Source organism: Lactuca virosa, chromosome 1, assembly GCF_052849685.1.
Source record: "Lactuca virosa cultivar CGN04683 chromosome 1, Lactuca_virosa_CGN04683_v6, whole genome shotgun sequence".
NCBI classification, from domain to species: Eukaryota; Viridiplantae; Streptophyta; class Magnoliopsida; order Asterales; family Asteraceae; genus Lactuca; species Lactuca virosa.
In genome coordinates, this window is record NC_136426.1 from 180,962,143 (window position 1) to 180,983,797 (window position 21,655).

A 21,655-nucleotide genomic window follows, 5' to 3' on the forward strand; every position below is an offset into this window, starting at 1 on the left:
GGATGTTTTCCCCGAGGAGTTGTCGGGTGTGCCTCCTGAGAGGCAGGTGGAGTTCCGTATTGATTTGATTCCGGGGGCGGCACCTATCGCCAAGGCACCCTATCGCCTTGCGCCGCCAGAGATGCAGGAGTTATCCTCGCAGCTCCAGGAGTTGTTGGAGAAGGGTTTTATTCGACCGAATAGCTCGCCGTGGGGAGCACCGATCCTTTTTGTCAAGAAAAAGGATGGTTCACACCGGATGTGCATTGATTACGTGGAGTTGAACAAGCTGACGATCAAGAACTGTTACCCACTACCGTGGATCGACAATCTGTTTGATCAGTTGCATGGTGCGTCTTGGTTTTCCAAGATTGACTTGAGATCTGGATATCATCAGATGAGGGTGCGTGAGGAAGATATTCAGAAGACAACATTTAGGACTCGATATGGGCATTACGAGTTCGTGGTGATGCCTTTTGGGCTCACCAATGCACCAGCAGCGTTCATGGATCTCGTGAACCGAGTATGCAGGCCCATGTTGGATCGATCAGTGATCATGTTCATCGATGATATCTTGGTGTATTCGAGATCCAGAGAGCATCATGAGCAGCATCTGAGAGGGATCCTTGGAGTATTGAGATCGGAGAGGCTTTATGCCAAATTCTCGAAGTGTGATTTCTGGTTACGAGAGGTCCAGTTCTTGGGGCACCTCGTTAATCAGAACGGGATTTTGGTCGATCCGGACAAGATTGAGGCTGTTATGAATTGGGAGGTGCCGAGATCCCCCACCGAGATCAGGAGTTGGGGGCGGTGGTGTTCGCCCTCAAGATCTGGCGCCACTATTTGTACGGGGTTCAGTGTACCATATACACGGACCACAAGAGTCTGAAATATCTTATGGATCAGCCCAACCTAAACATGAGGCAGATGAGATGGTTAGATGTGGTGAAAGATTATGACTGCGAGATCCTGTATCATCCAGGCAAGGCTAACGTGGTAGCCGATGCCCTGAGTCGTAGAGCAGAGGATGCGCCGATCAGGGATTTGTGTATGAGGATGACAGTGATGACTCCGGTCTTAGATACCATCCGAGAGGCTCAGGTGGATGTGGTGAGACCGGAGAACCGCAAGAGAGAGCGTGTGATTGGGCAGGTTTCCGAATTTGTGACGGATAGTCGTGGGCTGATGACCTTCCAGGGGAGGATTTGGGTGCCCTTTACGGGCAGAGCTCGTCGTATGCTGATGGAGGAAGCGCATAGATCGAGATTCTCAATCCATCCCGGGGCCACAAAAATGTATTTGGACCTAAAGAGAGACTATTGGTGGCCCTATATGAAGAGGGATGTTGCTTGGATAGTAGAGAGGTGCTTGACCTTTTGTCGGGTTAAGGCCGAGCACCAACGTCCTCATGGCAAGTTGCAGCCACTAGAGGTTCCCCAGTGGAAGTGGGAACAAATTTCCATGGATTTCATCACCAAGTTGCCGAGGACCGCGCGAGGTATCAATGCAATTTGGGTGATTGTAGATCGGTTGACGAAGAGCGCTCACTTCCTTGCTATTAGTGATAGCTCTTCTGCAGAGAGGCTGGCAGAGATATATGTGAGAGAGGTGGTAGCTCGGTATGGGGTGCTGACTTCGATAGTGTCAGATTGGGATGTGCGTTTTACTTCCATGTTCTGGAAGAAGTTTCATGAGGAGTTAGGTACGCGATTGCACTTCAGTACAACCTACCACCCACAGACAGATGGGCAGAGTGAGCAGAAGATCCAGACGTTCGAGGACATGCTTCGAGCATGTGTGATGGATTTCGGTGGGAGTTGGGACACATACTTTCCTTTGGCTGAGTTTTCTTACAACAACAGCCACCATTCGAGTATTGGTATGCCTCCCTTTGAGCTTTTATACGGGAGGAGGTGTCAGACTCCTATTTGTTGGGGAGAGGTGGGACAGAGAGTGATGGGTAGCACCGAGATAATGCTTAAGACGGCCGAGCAGATTCAGCAGGTTAGGTAGAGGTTACTGACAACCCAGAGTCGCCATAAGAGTTATGCGGATAGGCGACGATCCGAGCTCGAGTTTCAGGTCGGAGATTTTGTACTCCTGAAGGTGTCCCCTTGGAAAGGGGTGATCCGATTCAGGAAACGGGGAAAGTTGGGACCCCGGTACATCGGTCCCTTCAGAGTGACCGCCAGAGTAGGAAAGGTAGCCTACCGTTTGGAGCTTCCCGAAGAATTGAGCCAGATTCATAACACCTTCCACGTGTCACAGTTGAGGAAGTGTGTGGCCGATGAGACGCCAATAGTGCCCCTAGAGGACATTCAGGTTGATGCGAGCCTGAATTATATTGAGAGGTCGATCGCAATTTTAGATCGAAAGGTGAAGGTATTGAGTAACAAGGAAGTGCCCCTGGTGCAGGTCTAGTGGCAACATCGGAGGGGGTCTGATCTGACTTGGGAGCCGGAGTCGGAGATGCGGGAGCAACATCCTGAGTTATTTGCGGAGAATGACTTCGAGGGCGAAGTCTGAATCTAGTGGGGGATAATTGTAACATCCGGATCTCCATGTATATTATTTTTATTATTCATTTTGCGAAATTTGGAAGGACTCGACAAGTTGGTGCTCAACTCGTCGAGTAGGGTCGCGACTTGGTGACGTGGATAATGAACGGACTCGACGAGTGGGAGAGATGACTCACCGAGTCAGCGCTGTTGACAGAAACCCTAATTCTCTCGGGCTTGGGCCTATTTAAAGGCACTTATAGCCTCCATATCATCCCCATCAGTGTCCATTCGTCCTCTGAGTGAAACCCTAACGTTCATAGTGAGCAAAAGAGAGAAGGAAGCTTATTTTGAGTCATTTTCATAAAGAGAGAGCAAGGTTCTTCAAGAAGCAAGAAGGAAAGGCAAGAGGATCCGTTTTCTCTTCTTCTCCAACTTCAGATCTAGGTACAAAACTCTTATCTTCTTTATTGATTGTCTAGATCCCATGATTGTGAGTTTAGGGCTTGTATTGCCATTTTGATGGGGTTTTGGGTGCATCAAACCTCTTTGTGAGCTTGAACTATAGATCTGGACCATGTAAGGTCCAGGGTGTCCGAAAGTCTGAAGCTATAGTTGAGCAACCATGGAGTTTTATCACTAGAAAGCATTAATGGAGTTTTGATGGAAAATAGAGCAATATATACCATGCATGGACAACAAGATCGAACCTTTACACGACTTTTGGGTATTAGGAGGCTAGATCTAGAGGTTGGAGTTACAGATCTGACTCCATACGTCCATTTGAGACATCCAGATGAATCAACTCGCCGAGTCTATGAGATGACTCGACGAGTCGGATCGGGTTGCCCCACGATTTGTGACCCTGTAATAACCCGTCGAGTTGGGAGGTTAACTCGACGAGCTGTGTGAGACCCTTAGATGATTTCAGAGGATACGAGTGGACTCGGCGAGTCATAGGAGTGCATTCGGCGAGTCGGGTCAACCTTGGCTGTTAACTCATATTGACTTCTGTGTCTTGAGAGCGAGGCAGTTAGGAACATTGAGACCATGGAGGGGTAAAATGGTCTTTTACCCTTCTGTGAGTGCGGAAGGGTTAGTCTAGCTTCTTGAGGGCCAATATTAATTAGGGATAATTATTATGTGTTAGGCGGAGGCTAGACCGGTGGGTAGAGTTCGAGATTCCGAGTACGAGGTTTTCACTTGCTAGCTTACGAGGTGAGTCTTCTTACTATACTTTACCTAGAATGGTAATTATGTGTGACCAACGAGTCTTATGTGCTTATCGAGTTATGCATTGTATATGTGATATGTGTTGTATGTTACGCTGTGTGATACTTAGACAGGACCGGAGGGTCCAACGAATTACACTTAGATCGGACCGGAGGGTCCAACGAACCATGAGACCGGAGGGTCCTCACTAAGACCGGGTCGGAGGGCCCAACGAGTGTGAGACCCAAGGGTTTTTTCGGACCAGAGGGTCCAACGAGCCATGGGACTGGAGGGTCCCACTGAGACACATCGACCGGAAGGTCCTACAGAGTTATAGCCTCGAGTGGCTACTATGTGCATGTGGTATTTTGGGGAACTCACTAAGCATTCGTGCTTACCGTGTTATGTGTTTCAGGTACTTCAGAGGATCACGGGAAGGCACCGGCTTGATTGTACACACACTGATGGGTTGGAGTTATGTTTTGTGGATCCTGGATTGTGAATAAATGTTTTTGAAAACTATGTTGAATATTGGTACTTGAGGTTTTTGAGAAATGTGACATGTGTTTTTATGATAATTAAAAATGAAAAATTTGGTTTAAAATTTGCGTTGTTACAAATATTCTAACAAGTCTAACAACTGAAGTGGAATATATGAATACTTTAACATATCTAGCAATTTTACTCGAATATTAAAATATTCAAACATTCTAAAAATTTGGTTTTATTATTTACAGTGTAATATTCTATTATAACATTTCACTTGTATTTTGAAACAAAAAATGGTAATTTTTTTTTCTAATTTTTTTGGATAAAATTAATTACGAAAATAATATTAAAAAAGATAAATTTTTTTAATATATTTCCATTTTAAAAGTATTTTTTTTCTCCAAAATGAATGGGTAGGATTGCGTCCTCATTTTTACAAAATATGACGATCTCATTTGAACCAAAACACACACATATATATACACCTAAACACACACACACACACCCATATATATATATATATATATATATATATATATATATATATATATATATACATACATACACACACACTAGCCGTTAGGAATAACTTTTTTCAGAAAATAGTTTCTAGAGACAATTAGATTTTTTTTGCACAAATGGTTTACTAAATCTAAACAAATATCAATAACAATCATGTTAACAGAAACTACGTATTAAAAATGAAAAGTTGTGATTTTTTACAAATGTACATGAATATAACGAAGTTATAAATAATGGAGACGTATTTAAAATTTTTTGTAATATTGAAAGACTTTATATGAAAATAAACTATTTAGTTTATCCAAAAATCACTCAAACAGTTAACTTTGAAGCTCCATAATGCTCCACGGAAGTTATCCGATTCTTGAAAAATACTCAACATTTAAAATTTTTTGTAATATTGAAAGACTTTAAATGAAAATAAACTACTTAGTCTATCCAAAAACCACCCGCCACCACCACCCCCACCACCCACCACAACCACCACCCACCCACGCACCACTATCACTAGCTCCCGCCACCACCACCCCCACCACCCACAATCAACATCCACCCACCACCTCCACCACCCACCATTATGACTACCACCAGCCACTACAAATAACCACCACCCATCACCACCACCCATAACCATCAGCCGCCTTCACCATCGATCACCACCACCCACCCATCACTACCACCCCCACAACTACCCCCACCCAGCACCCACCAAGACCACCACCTCCTACCTCCATCACCCATCACCACTACCCCTCACCAACACTACACCCATCACCCACCATATACCACCTCCACCCACCACACCTATCACTACCACCCCATCTCCACCATTCGCCACCTCCACCTACCTTCCATTATAACCACCACCTGATGTCATCCCCACCACCTACAACCACAAAACATCACCACATACCAACACCACCCATCACCACCACCCGTCATCACCAACTTATACAATTGTATTATTGTCATCAAGATAAAAATAATATTCATTGTTATATTTGGATAAATTTATTCAATGTAAAATGCCTTAATAATTAAAATATGGAAAATACAATCACACATAAACTTACAAACATCCTTTCTTTATACTCCTAAGATAAAAGTTTAATATATGGCTTAAATGGATGTGGGTTGTTATTTCTTGTATTTTCTCTATTATCTAGGGTTAAATGCTGAAGATATAGCAACATACATCAACTAATATTCTCTTAACCCTTTTGGTCCTCGAGTAGCCTGTTAAAACACGAAAGAAAATTTAAGTAAATATTAATAAATTGAAAGCAAGAGACTTGAAAGAGGCTAAGAACATACTAGAACCAATCTATCAATTGCAACATGCTAAAGACTGTTTAATGTTTATATAACCGCGAGATTAAATCATTTTTCCATGCAAGCATATGAAGATTGCTAGATAATGCCAAAAAATAGAGTAACAATCCCAATTATTATTATGTACAATATACAAATCAGTCAATTTAGAAAAATAAAATGGTATTTGGTTGTTTTTCATGTGGACGTTAGTGAAATCTCAATTATAATCTTCCCTTGCAAATACTTTGAATAGTAATAGGCTTTTACAAAAATCAAAAAAAAAAAATCACCGGTAGAAATATCTTAACATGCTTTGTATACATAGCTTCATTTTTTCAGGACCTATTGTTGCTTGATACTCCATTCAAAACTTCGTCTTCAATTATAAATCTCTGTTCAAGTCTTTACCTTCAAAAACCACAATAAACTATAAATGAGTAAAAGAATTTGAACTATGACTAAAACATGTAAATTATTTACACCAGTAAAAAATTAGGATTGATGGAGAGTTAGAAAAATGAAATAAGTCAATATGAGATGTACTACCAGTTTGAGCCCATTAAAACCTCATTTCAAGTCTTCTTATACTTCTCGGTCTTTATGGAAAAACTTATTCCAAATTTATGTCATTAAAACCATCGTTGCACTTATCTAGCCTAGAAGATACATAAGCAAATTGATACCAAAGAATTTCTTTAAAAGGGTTAGCACCCAGTTTTCAAAAGACTTTTTTATAATTGGAAACCTAAAAATTACATAATCTATATCTTAAAATGAAATTAAGAAAATACCTAGAATCATGTTTTGGATTCACCAGGTACCGAACTCCACTGAAACAAAATCATGAACCAAGGCTTTAAATAAATCAATATTCAAATGATTGAAAACAAACTTAATCAAATGAAGAATCAATATCTTACTTTTTTGGAGTTACAAAAGATTTTGCAATTATCCATTATTATCTCAGCTTGAATCTAACAAAAAACCCATAGCTGATTCGGATGATGAAGTGATGTAATATAAAATAAAGAATCACCTGAAGTGTTAGAAACGTAGGAAAAATCTAAAATGTTAAAAAAAATCATTGAATTTCTAACATTCAGTTTGTAAGAAACTATCATATTATTTATGTAATTTCGACTAAATATCACAATTAGTACTAAAATGGAACATACCTGAAGATAATGGATCATATTTTCCACTTGAATGTGATAGTATGTTAGAATGTGGTTTGTATATAGCTAACCCATTCTTTTGTTACATGTTCTCAATGATAAAGGGGATCTAAACAAATATAAACCTACTTTAGTTCAATGAAAATCATAGAAAACACATTCCCCCTCTTCTTCCTAAAACATGAAAAAATCAGAGAAAAAATGATTTCATAACCTGAATAACTTTTATTGCGAAAATGATTTCAGAACTTGGAGATATAGAGTTTTAGCAGCAATGGTGATAGAGGGGATGCAAAAAGAAAAGTGTTCCCAAATATGAAGATTAAGAAGGTACCTTGGTGAATCCGAGTAAACAGAATGCACAAAGAAGAAAAGGCAGATCAGTTGCAGAACATGACAAAGAAGGACAAAAAGAGCAGTTTCTCAACTCACCTGGATCACATCGCACACAAACATGTAACACAGAACACCTCGACATTCTCATTCTTCCATTAATTTAAAATATGTGTATCACTCTGGATTTTTGTTTTTTTTAACCATTGTATTAGTATGGAAATAGAGGATGCGCGCGTGCACACACACACACACACACAGATAAGAGAGAGAGAGAGAGGGTGCTGATCGTGGTGGCTCTTTAGATGTTAAGGCGACGTAATTGAATTGCGTTGGTAGTGGAGTGTGGTTAGGGTTTACGGAGAATGAGAAGCAAAATGGTAGTGATATGCTACATATAAGGGAAGGATGCGAGAAGGGAGAGATATGTGCCGATATTGGGGAAATTGGAACTCAAAAATCAAAATTGAACTGATAAGAAAATCACCGAAATATTGGGGATTTCGAGGAACTGGGTCAAAAGACGAGAATATATATGTGGACTGATTCTCTCGGAGGTTTGAAACGTTCTTGACTTATTTTTTTCCTGTTTGACTTGATAAGATTCAAAAAAAAATTAATGCATAAAGTTGTTGTATATGCTGCATTAAGTTAAAATTCAGCTTTGACTAAATTTGCATAATATATATATATATATATATATATATATATATATATATATATATATATATAGAGAGAGAGAGAGAGAGAGAGGGAAGGATCATTTGAGAACTCAAAGTTTCCCGAGAACCCGAGAACTAAAAGTGGAGCTTTGGATCAAAATTGTTAATAGCCTAGATCAAGGATGGCATTTTTGTAATTATCATCAATTTCAATGGTATCTTAGGTTTTTTAAAAGTAATCTCAGGGGTATATTAGGCATTAACAATTATTATTCAATAATTATTAAATTAATTAATTTAAGAAACTATCATCTTTCATTACTCCTCACGTCTCTCTGTCTCTCTCTCTCTCACACACACACACATACATACACACATAGTTAAAATTGTATTTGCCGTAATAAACCCTTTGGGTATTAGCCTGTATTTATAATAACAATTACAAGGGATAAGATAAGACTAGGATCTAACAAACTAGATCCTATCATTTACAACAAACTCAATTCTATCTCTATTCTATCTTTTATTATTTTGAGCATGTTTACATTCCCCCTCAATCTCAACCTTCACAAGGTTTAGATTGTGTCTTAGGTGCTCCAACATGTTCTTAGTCACAGGCTTGGTTAATCCATCAGCTAGTTGATCTCCTGAAGATATGAATCCAACATCAAGTGCTCCCATTGCTACTTTTTCCCTTACAAAGTGAAAGTCCACTTCAATGTGCTTAGTACGAGCATGGAAAACTGGATTAGCGGTTAGATACGTTGCACCTAGATTATCACACCACATAACTGGTGGTCTGGGTTGTCTAATGCCCAGTTCCTTAAGTAAAATCTGCAACCATATCGCCTCTGTTGTCCCGTTAGCTAACGCCTTATACTCAGCTTCAGTACTTGATCTAGACACTGTAGGTTGCTTGCGAGAACTCCAAGAAATCAGATTTGGTCCAAGAAATATAGCATAACCACCCGTGGACCTGCGATAGTCTAAACAACCTGCCCAATCTACATCAGTAAAGATACCCAAAAGTGTTGACATTGATTGTCTAAATCTGAGACCAGTGTCTAATGTGCCTTTTACGTATCTTAAGATTCTTTTGACTGCCTCCCAATGAACATCTGTTGGCCTTGAAAGAAACTGACACACTTTATTGACTGCAAAAGATAAATCTGGTCGAGTTAGTGTCAGATACTGAAGACCGCCAACCATGCTTCTATATTTAAAAATGTCTTCATCGTTTAGTGGTCTCCCATGATCTTGGTATAGCTTTTCTGTGACGGACATGGGGGTTGAAACACTCCTGAAATTCTCCATATGAGCCTGATGTAACAGATCATTTGCGTACTTGCGCTGCATTAATGTGATGCCCCCTGAATTGCGGAGTACCTCAATCCCAAGAAAATAGGTAAGTCGGCCAAGATCTTTAACTGGAAAGGTGGCTGACAAGTCACTCACCAATTTGTCAATAACTGAAGGAGAGGACCCAGTGATGACAATATCATCAACGTAAACGAGCATGTAAATGGTAATGACATTGTGTTGAAAAACAAATAACGAAGTGTCAGCCTTGGAGGAGACAAAGCCAAGTTGGAACAACTTGTCACTGAGACGAGAGAACCAGGCACAGGGTGACTGCTTTAGACCATAAAGGGCTTTGTGTAATTTACACACAAAATGAGGTCGTTGAGGGTCTTCAAAGCCAGGAGGCTGCTGCATATACACCTCTTTATTCAGATATCCATGAAGAAAAGCGTTGCTTACATCGATTTGTCGGAGGGGCCAATGACAGGACACAGCTAAAGAAAGAATCAGTCGAACTGTTGCAGGTTTAACCACAGGGCTAAAGGTATCATGGTACCATCCGGGTTTTGTTTCAGTTTAAAAATCCACTTGGAGCCAACAATATTGACACCAGGTGGGCGAGGGACCAGTGACCATGTTCTATTTTGCTGTAAAGCAGAGAACTCAGCATGCATGGCTGTCTTCCAAGCGGGGACTGAAAGTGCTTTGACATGATAGGTTGGTGTGGCAAAGAAAGCACGTTTGTGTAGATCATAAGGAACCATGCCATCTGTAAATTTGCGTGGGAAGAACTTGCCAACACGAGCGCGTGTGTACATACCAGGTGGGGTGACAGCAGCTGCTGGACTGTGTGCTGGAGACAGGTCAGCATCAGCGAGAGGACTAGCTGGAGCATCAGAGGCCATCAGTGAAACATCAGTTACCTCAGGTGGGTCTGGAACAGGTACTGGAGACTGAGTCTCGGCTGCTGAAGGTGAAGTGGGTCCTGTGGTTGTATATGAGACTGGTATGACCATTGTAGATGCTGGAGCTATATCACAATTGTTAGATAACAACATAGATAAATCATAATAATTCATATGGTCATTCAGAACTCCTGGTTCATTTTGAGGAAAAGACACAACAGATGGGGACAACATAAGAGTGGTGGTATCGTGACCTGCAAAAGGGAACCGTGACTCATCAAACACAACATCACGAGAGATGTAGATACGCCCTGTGGTATGATCTAGACATTTGTAACCTTTGTGCATTGAACTATAGCCAAGGAAAACACACATTTTGGATCTAAACTCAAGTTTGTGGGAATTATATTTACGCAAGCTGGGCCAGCAGGCACAGCCAAAGGTGCGCAGAAAAGTATAATCAGGCTGGAGTTTTAAAAGACGTGTGATGGGTGTCAAGTTGTGGGTGATGCGACTGGGCATGCGATTTATAAGGTAACAGGCGGTGAGAAATGCTTCATCCCAGAAGCGAAGAGGAAGAGAGGAGTGAGCTAGTAATGCCAGACCCGTTTCAACGATGTGGCGATGTTTTCTTTCAGCAATCCCGTTTTTCTGTGAAGTATGAGGGCAAGAGACACGGTGTGAGATACCAACACGCTGAAAATATTGGTGAAGTTTATGGTATTCCCCTCCCCAATCAGATTGAATAGTTCGAATTTTAGTATTGAGGAGGCGTTCAACATGATTTTGAAAATTGTAAAAAATTTGTTCAACATCAGATTTTCGTTTAATGAGATAAATCCAAGTATAGCGACTATAATCATCTAAAAAACTGTCATAATATTTAAAACCACCACTCGAAATTTGAGCTGGTCCCTAAACATCTGTGTGGACGAGTTCAAGAGGAAAAGAAGTAACATGAACTGAATTTTTATAAGGTAATTGATGACTCTTAGCACGCTGACATGCATCACAAACATACACTTTATTTTCAGACACATAACCTAACTTATTTGACTGTAGAATGGACTTGACAACTGCGGGGGTGGGATGCCCAAGTCGTTGATGCCATTGAGAAGACGAGACTCTAACACTGGATGATGCATGATGAGGTGTACGAACGATCGGTACTGGGTACAGTCCTCCTTTACTTTTACCGGACAACAGGATTCTCTTCGTGACCTTGTCCTTAGCAAAGAAAGCATGCTTGTGAATTTCAATGAAAACGTTATTATCAGATACAAGTCTATATACAGAAAGTAAGTGTTTGTGAATATGAGGGACATGAAGGACATTTTTAAGATCAAGAGATGTGTTTAAACTAGGTAGTTTTCCATGACCAGTATGAAAAATAGGCAAACCTGCTCCATTGGCGATCTGGACTTGATCCTTGCCTTGATATCTCTGCTGATTGATGGGCATTCTTTCAAGATCGATGGTCAGATGGTCTGTAGCACCGCAATCCATGAACCATGGCAATTCACTATTGTAGCTTCTAGTTGTGGCCATGTTTCCTCCACGAAAATCTTCAGACTGATATGAGTGATTGAATCTGTTTCTGCAATTGAGAGCAGTATGGCCTGGGATGCCACACACTTGACATCTGGGACCACCATTGCTTCTCCCACGCTCCCTGCCACGTCCACGATAGTTGTTGTTTACTCTGTAGTAAGACCGCTGATTGGAGAAGTTGTTGTTATTGTTATTTCGACGAGGAGAAGGTGGAGTGTTTGTGTTTTGGCGACTAACTTGGTTTGCTGAGGATGCAAACTCAGTGAGATTATTATTGTTGGCACTTGTCTGTGCTTCATGAGAGATCAGATAGGAGTAGAATTCTGGGAGAGTAACCTCTTGTTTATTGCATAAAACTGTGATTGCTGTAAACAAATCACTGTGTCCTGGACCTAGAGCTGCCAGGATATAGCCGATAATTTCCTCATCCTTCATTGGATGACCTATATTTGCCATGGTGTCTGCAAAACCAGTCATCTTCTGGTACTACTCAGATGTTGTGAGATCCCCTTTCTTGCAGGTGGACAGCTGAGTTCGAATCTGAATAGTATTTCCTTTGTGCTGAGCGGAGAACATCGTGTGTAGGGCGGTCCACAATTCTTGAGAAGTAGTGGTGAACTGTGTGAGATGAGCGATAACATCCTTTGTCATCGATGACAGGAGCGCTCCAATAATAGCTTGGTCTTGGTTTACCCACGTATTGAACAGAGGGTTGGCAATTTTTCTTGCTGCGTCGCCTTCACCTGTGGTTACGGTGGCAGCAGGGGCGGTTGTAGTTCCATATAGGTATCCAAAGAGCTGGACACCTCTCAGAATCGGGACGACTTGAGCCTTCCATAGCAGGAAGTTAGTCCTTGTGAGTTTGCAAGATATGGCGGTAGCAATCTTGGCAGAATTGATATGAGCGGCCATGATGAGAGGAGTAATTTGAGAAGAAGAGAGGGAACAATTTTGGGCGGAGAGAAGAGGGGTTTATCAGAAGCCCTAGGATTGGCTCTGATACCAAGTTAAAAATGTATTTGCCGTAATAAACCCTTTGGGTATTATCCTATATTTATAATAACAATTACAAGGGATAAGATAAGACTAGGATCTAACAAACTAGATCCTATCATTTACAACAAACTCAATTCTATCTCTATTCTATCTTTTATTATTTTGAGCACGTTTACACACACATCTTCGTAGCCATCGAAACCTGCTTCTTCGTTAGCATCCATAGCTGATTATGAATCTGTCGCTCTTTTTTCCAGAAGAATCGATGATATATGCCGAGCACCAGCATTTGATTTTTTTAATTGAAGATTGATTCGCTAGATCTGGTTAATTTGATCTTGAACTTTCACTTCACTCTTTTGGCTTTGATCGATCCATGCTTCATTTTTGTCACTCGTAAATAGGATGTACCTGCGATCTATCCTTCATTATCGTCGTTGATTCACCGACTATTGGATCCTCTGCCTCAGTTGCTACATTGAGATGTTGAAGTCGGAACTCCGATTCGCCTTTGTAAAATCGAGTGAAGATAGTTAATTATTGTTGTCGTTTCCATGACATAATTGCTCTGTTTATTCTCAGGTCCGACCCGTGTGTAGTTGCTGGAGATTGAGACTGAAGAGGAAGGATGTGAGGGAATAATTTCTAATTCTGAAGCTTATGTATCCGATAAAGTTAATCGTGTGACTATCCGGTGGACAAACATCACGTGCTCTCTCTCTGATAAAGCTTCAAAATTGGTTAGTTAATGTTTTTAGTCATTACATGTTGAAAGCGTTCTTTAGGAATCCTTGTAACTGATATATATTATGTTTATTCACATGAAATTAGCGTAAATCGTTTCACAATGAGGCCTTCCTCCCTCCCCCGCCCCCCAACACTTGTTTTGCAAAATAGCGGCTGAGGTGTGAGGTTGTTCTACGAGCTTATGTCATGAAACTTTGATTTCTCTGTAAATTTTTGCTAATTAGTTACGATTTTGGGGAAATATGTGCATCTTATGTTTGCCTCTAATAGAAATTAGGTCATTTTTTTATTAACAACAATCATTTATTTTATGATGAGGAATATGTTCTAATGAGGAATATGGTTTAATTAATCTATGATTGTCTACTTTTTACCATGTAAAACAACAATTTGGGAGGTCAACATCTGCTCTACCCAATTGACAACTTTTGATGTTGATTTGCTATATTATCAATATATGTTTACATGTATTGCAACAGCATATATGGTAGATTACCTCAAAACCATGTTGGGTTTTTGTTAAAGTTTTATAAAATGTATGGGTGATACATACCTGATTCGAAAACAATGCTCAAGAGGTGTTATTTCTTCTTCCTATTCTTCCATAACTTCAATGACAATATCAAAGTTGTCTTAATTTGTTTTTTAATTGTTCTTACCAACTTTTCCATTGAGGTTCCTATCAAGCTGTAGTTGTGAGAGATTTCTACAATTGCAGACTTCTTGGATTTTAGGTAATTCTTACATAATATCAAAAAGTTTATATAGAAAAATGATGATGAATAAAGAGATTTTATCAAAAAGATTATCAAAAAGTACATATTTTTTCACATAGTTGTTTACTAACCTGGTGTCTATACATGTACATATTTTTTCACATACTAACTTGGTGATTCACTTGTGATTCACATATGAATTACATGTAACTCACATGTAAATCACATATGAATTACATGTGATTCACATGTAATTCACATATGAATTACATGTGATTCACATGTAAATCACATATGAATCACATGTGATACACATGTAAATCACATGTAAGTCACATATGAATTACATGTGATTTACATGTAAATCTCATGTAATTCACATAAATCACATGTGATTCACATTTAAACCACATGTTATTCACATATGAATCACATGTAATTCATATATGAATTACATGTGATTCACATGTAAATCACATATGAATTACATGTGATTCACATGTAAATCACATATGAATTACATGTGATTCACATATGAATTACATGTGATTCACATTTAAATCACATATCTATTTTTGTGAGTGTTTTTGCATCAATCAATTTCTTTTAAATTTTCTTGTAGAATTAGAAGAAATTGTGGTGAATATTGAAGAGGTGAAAAATGATAAATTGAAGAAAATATGGAAATATTGACACGAAGACATGAAAATGCTGAGAAATTTTATAGCATTTTCTTGTTTTTTATATTTTATATTGTATCGAATAAAATACTTTTTGTATTGTGTTTATAGATTAGTAAATAAAATGAGTTTTCTTTTGATTTCCTTTCAAATATTATACTATTTGAAATATGCATATATGCATTTGTAAAAATATGCATAAATGTACCAAAAATATTGATTTTTTTGGTTAAAAAATTATAGTATTTTTTAAATATTCTAGTTTTTTTTTAATTTTATTGATTTTTAAAAGCTTTTAAAAAAATTGCAGCTTTTTAGAAAAAAATATTTTTTTCAATAATTCATGCTTTCTATAAAAAATTAATAAATCTACACTTTCTTTTAAAAAAAACTGAAAAATACTATGTTTTAAAAAAATGAAAAATATTATTTTTAAAAAAATTTCGAAAAGTTGATTATTTATGTAATTTTTTAGACAATTCTATTAATATTTACAATAACACAAAAAAATTAAACATTAAATGAAATTGACGATCATGCCCTTAATGAATTAGTGTTGATCTAACGCTTCACTTTTAGTTTTCGGAAAACTATGAGTTCTCAACCGATTTCACCATATATATATATATATATATATATATATATATATATATATATATATATATATATATATATATATATATAGAGAGAGAGAGAGAGAGAGAGAGAGAGAGAGAGAGAGAGAGCGAGAGAGAGAGAGAGATGATGGTTCAATTGAGAAAAAAAAATGTTGAGAATGGGTGAATCATTCTCAACCACACATTTATTTTGCCGAAAAACACTTAGGTGTACCGGCGGAAATGAATAACTCATAAACATGTGTTTTTCAACCAAAATGTTTCCTTAAACTATGCTAATCATTACCTTAATATATACAAAAACATACTTTTTTTTAGAAAGCCATTGTTATCGAAAAATTATTTTAAATATATCAAAATTCATAATTTTTATTCTCTATAAATAGACATCCATATTGATATAGTTTTAAGATAAAATAAAAAATTTATTTTGTTTAGAGTTTCAGCTCTCGTTATTCATAAGTGAATAAAAATCTGACCTTTCAGATTTTTATTACAGTACATTCGTTATTCACTTATGAATAAAACGCATGCTTAACTTTTTTTTTTATAGTTTAAGTATCGTTCATATATGAATATGACACGTAATAAAGTTTTCTTATTTAAAATATATTTTTTACATCATCTTTCGTCATATATTATATTTATATATGAATACAACGTGTATTAGTTGTCGTCATATTTTATATTCATATATGAATAAAACATTTATCAGATTTTTGTTACATCTAATTTGTTATTTATATATGAATAAGTAGTATAAATGATACTTAAACTGTAAAAAAAAATTAATTATATATTTTTATTCATAAATAAATAACGAATGTTCTGTAGCAAAAAATATGATGTATTTTTATTCACTTATAAATAACGATAATTGAAAAAATATATAAAAAAAATTATTTTATCTGAAAAGTATATCAATATGGATGTCTATTTGTAGAGAATAAAAAATCATTAATTTTAGTATATTTAAAATCAATTTTCGATAAAAATAACTTTTTTAAAAATTAAAAAAACAAAAAAACTATGTTTTTGTATATATAAGGTAATGATTAACATAGTTTAAGAAAAATGTTTTGTTGGAAACACATTTCTATTCCTTATCCATTTTCGTTGATACAACGGAGACTTTTTCCGCAAAAATAAATAAGTGATTGAGAATGATTCCTCATTCTCAACTTTTTTTTATTTTTCTCAATGGAACTACCTCTCTCTCTCTCTCTATATATATATATATATATATATATATATATATATATATATATATATATATATATATATATATATATTCTATCTCATGATTTAATTAAAGATATTTTTAAAAATAACAAAAATACAAGCAATTAATACATAAAAATGTTAATTTTTTTTTACAAAAAACTTTATTAAATAGCAACCAGCCCGAAGCTGGAACACAAAAGAGTACAAATAACAAAAAAATAGAAAGAAAAACAAAGTTCAAAAAATGAACTAAATAAAATATTTTGCCATCGATAACTATACAATGTTAGGAACATCGTGATTTACGGTTGTTGCACGAATATACGACAAAAGTATTTTTCATTAAATAAAAAATGTTAAATAAAATAAAAAATTATAGTAATAGAATCACCTTAAGGAAGAGAGATAAATTTGGATTTATAGGAATTTATGCCCAGAGCAGAAAATCTCGATGAAGTAGAATGTAGGTTTTAATGGTACGAATACCAAAATAGCATCAACAAATGCATGTTTAACGGTCGCATCTAAAGAGTGGGTTTAATGGTGCGTTTGTTTGAACGGCACTAAAAAAACATATTTAATGCGATGGGTTGAACACGCACTAAAAAAACATATTTAATGCGATGGTGGTTTTAGTATTAGATCTAATAATATAACCACATCAATAAAAAAATATGGCACCAACAAATATCTTATCTTCTGTACAAGTGGGAGGGGCATTCCTTAAGGCTTCTGGGTGTGGACAACATGTTATTACATGTTACCACACCAAAAAGTTGTCACATCATCATCCTAGTCATAATGGGTGTTATAACACCAAATGTGAAAATGGACAACACCTAATAACATGTAATAACACCACTTATTTTCTATTTGATTTTTTATTTTATTTTTTGATGTTTTTACTTTCTATATTTTCGAATTTCTTTATTTTTTTTATTTATGTCATTATGTAATATAAATTAAATCTTAAATTAAAAATAACATTTTTAAAAATAACGATAACAATAAAAATCCTAAATTAAAAACAACATTAAAAAAATTACAACTAAGGATAAAACCACATTTAGATACCAAAAAAAAAAAAAAAGACAAAACAAATTACATTTTCGATCTAAATTACTCAAACTTCACTGCCATCATAGATATGATCTGCCAAGTCTTCTCGCAGTTGTTTGTGTTTTCGTTGATCTTGGATATCAACGACTCTATGTAAGTATTATGCTGTCCCTGGTTGAAATTGAATGTGTCTTGGTTCGGTAGGTGAATACTCCGCCATGTTTCTTCCTTTATCTTCAATCACCATGTTATGCATAATGATACATGCATACATAATATCTCGTAGTCTGTCCAACTCATATGGTCGTGCCGCATGTTCAACTATGTGCCATTTTGCTTTCAGAACTCCGAAAGCACGTTCCACGTCCTTACGTGCTCCTTCTTGTCTTCTCTTGAAAAAATTATCTCTTGGTTCTATCGGGTGTCAAAACGCCTTCACGAACGTGGAATATGCTGGATATATTCCATCTGTGAGGTAATACCCGAACTTATACTCATGGCCATTTACTGTGAAAGGAGCATCAGGTGCCTTTCCTGTCAAAAGGTCCTGAAATATTGGTGACTGATCAAGAACGTTTACGTCATTGTTCGAACCCCCAACTCCAAAAAAAGCATGCCAAATCCATAAGTCTGTGATGCAACCGCCTCTAATACTAACGAAGGCGATGCAAGATGACCACTTGTGTATTGACCTTTCCACGACACAGGACAATTTCTCCATATCCACTTTGTGCAATCAATGCTTCCAAGCATTCCCGGAAAACCATGTCGTTCTTCATGCGCCGCATATAGTTGTTGTATGTCATTCAATGAAGGTTTGCGCAACTATTTGTCACCGAAGGTTTCGATAACACCTCTCGCCAATCTATACAAACTTTCTCGTGCAGTTCGCTCTGACATTCTCATATAGTCATCAATAGAATTGGGTGACTCCCCCATAGCCATAAGCTTGATTGCAGCAACATATTTTTGCAACCCTGTAAAACTTCGTTTACCTCTCGCATCGTACCTTAGTTGGAAATATTCATACCTAAAAAACATATAATAAAATTACCTAACAATTATTTAATAATCTAAAAAACATATAATAGTAATCTATAAAACATATAATAATAATCTAAAAAACATATAATAAAATTACCTAACAATTATTTAATAATCTAAAAAACATATATTAAAATTACCTAACAATTACTTAATAATTTAAAAAACATATAATAGAATTACCTGCTTTCCATTGCATTGACTATTCGCTGAAATACATTTTTCCGCAAGCGAAACCTTCTTTTGAAATCGTTTGGTTGGTAGACATAATTATCCGCAAAATAATCGTATACTAGACGTCTATGCCCCTCTTCATGATCTCTGTTCAACGCCGTACGTCTGGTCAGTAGTGGAGCTGGCTCTTGCGATATCATGTCGGTAACATATTGATACATCATACCCACGAACATATCTTCCTCATCGACATCATGATTGTATGGATGGAACGGATCAAAAGGATCCATTTTTTAACATTCAATAGGAAAAAAATGAAATTGAAAGGATGTATATATTGAAAGGATTTGTTTGGTTTGTAAAATAAAATGAGGGTAAATGTGGTGTATTTATATATATAGATTTTTTTTTTTTTTTTTTTTTTTTTTTTTTTTTTTTTTAAGTTTGTGACCGTTTGAAAACGGTAATGTTTGCAAACGATAGGATTTTTAAATCAACCAATAACCGAGCCCGTTTTCTCCTGTCACCACCATAACGCGAGACCACATAACACCAAAAAACGCGAAGCCGACGCGGTGTTCCCCGTGTTATACCGGCGTTTTTAGCCCTCCACGTCGGAATAACGCAACCTCCCGTTGCCCGTACCTAGCACTCTAAGCAATATATCATTCCGTTCTTTAAAAGTAAACAAACAACTTTTTTGGGAAATAATGGAATTGTCCATTTCATTCCTTGGTATCAAACGGTCAATAAATATATACAAAGCAATTTTCATTGCTAACGATTGACAAGTAAAAATTTAAAGTTAAAACACTGTGTTATAATTCAGTAATATATTCAAACTAGAATTCTTTAATAAAATATATAAAGTTGCCATTATATTCAATACAACATGTGCTAGAGAGATGGTATGTTGAAAAGGTCTGGATGTTTGAGTCTGCATTCTATTAATTTTAAACATACGATATGACTTTTATTTTGAAACTTGAACAAAGACATATTTATAGTTTTAAAAAAAACAACACCACAATTTTATTACAACAGCCACCCCGAATGGTTGTTGTACATAAAACCTTCCATTTTGGATCAAATTTTCAAAAATCTGCATTCAATAAAAACGCAAGAAGACCAAAGAAAAACACGACACCAAACACATTCCTATGAAAGATTTAGTCACCACAACTGCTATGTCCTTAATATAAGTGAATTAAGAGTTTACATAGTGACAACATAGTGTAACTCGAATTTTACATATGGTATGGCCGGAGTATGGACGGTGCAATTACTTCAAATTCCACATTGCAATCAACAAACCATTGAGTTTGACTACCATAATCAGTCAAACTTCTCTATGAATCAAGGTAAACAAAACCATGGGGATTAGATCATGCTTCTTTTGGCTTTTGGCCAACCTACACTTGCGACACCTTGTATTATAAATGACTAAACCATAAAAATTAGGAATTCATTTAGAAAATTAAAATACATAAATTGTTGTTTGGAAAGCCTCCTTAATTGGGGGCGATGTATATTGCAGTATATATGATAAGACATTGTTACAGTGAGATCCATACTCTTTACAAAGAGTACAAAATAAATATAACTAACACATCATCTTAGTTTGAGCACATAGTTTACAAATATCCAAATTGAGTAGACAGGCCTTTGGTAAATATATTTGCAAATTGATGTGCTGAATGAACATGTAAAACACACACATTTCCAAATAGCAAGACGCTCCCTAACAAAATGTATGTCTATTTCCACATTGTGGTATGTTGGTGCTGAACAGGGTTAGAAAATAAATACATTACACTCACATTATCGCAAAACACAACCATGGCTTTAGACAATGGACAAGACAACTCGCGAAGAAGATTGCGAACCCAAGAGGCTTCAACAAGAACATTAGCCACCCCGCGGTGCCCAGAAGTAGGGTCACAGACAAGAGGCCCATTAGGAGATAACTTAAATTTAGTATCAGATGGAGTACTGCAAGGTTTGCAAGAAGATGTAACGGCTCAAGCCATAATTTCTTTGGCAAAGTAGGTTTGAGATAAAAAGAGACAATTCTCAGAGCGAGAAACGACAATCCAAAGATAGAAGGACAAAGGACCAATATTTTCCATAGGAAACTCGGAGGAAAGATAAGTGATAATTCGAGAGATATGACTAGTGGAAAAGGTAGTGATGATGATATCATCTACATAAATGAGAAGAAATATATAACCAAAGCTAGAGTGGTAGGTGAAGAGAGAACAGTCAGAGCGGTGGTTCGTAAAACCAAGAGTGCTGATAAAGATAACAAAACCCTAGAAGAATCTTGTGAGGCAATTTCAAGCATTAAAGAGTGTGTTTGTGTGATTAGAAGAAGAATGAAGGAGATCAAGCTCAACTTGGAGGAAGAAGCACCTTAGATATGGGATTCAGATTTCATTTGCAAGCCTTTCCAAGTA

General features: G+C 36.8%; 1 protein-coding gene across 1 annotated transcript; it reads right to left on the reverse strand.

The window, feature by feature from the left end:
• Window positions 1–18,806: 18,806 nt before the first annotated feature.
• LOC145124802 (uncharacterized) lies at window positions 18,807–19,489 on the reverse strand. Its single transcript, XM_079060265.1, has 2 exons — window positions 19,209–19,489; window positions 18,807–19,011 (listed from the first exon to the last, which is right to left on the reverse strand). The coding sequence occupies exons 1-2, from the start codon at window positions 19,487–19,489 to the stop codon at window positions 18,807–18,809; spliced, it is 486 nt and encodes a 161-aa protein (XP_078916391.1).
• Between the last annotated feature and the right edge of the window lie 2,166 nt (window positions 19,490–21,655).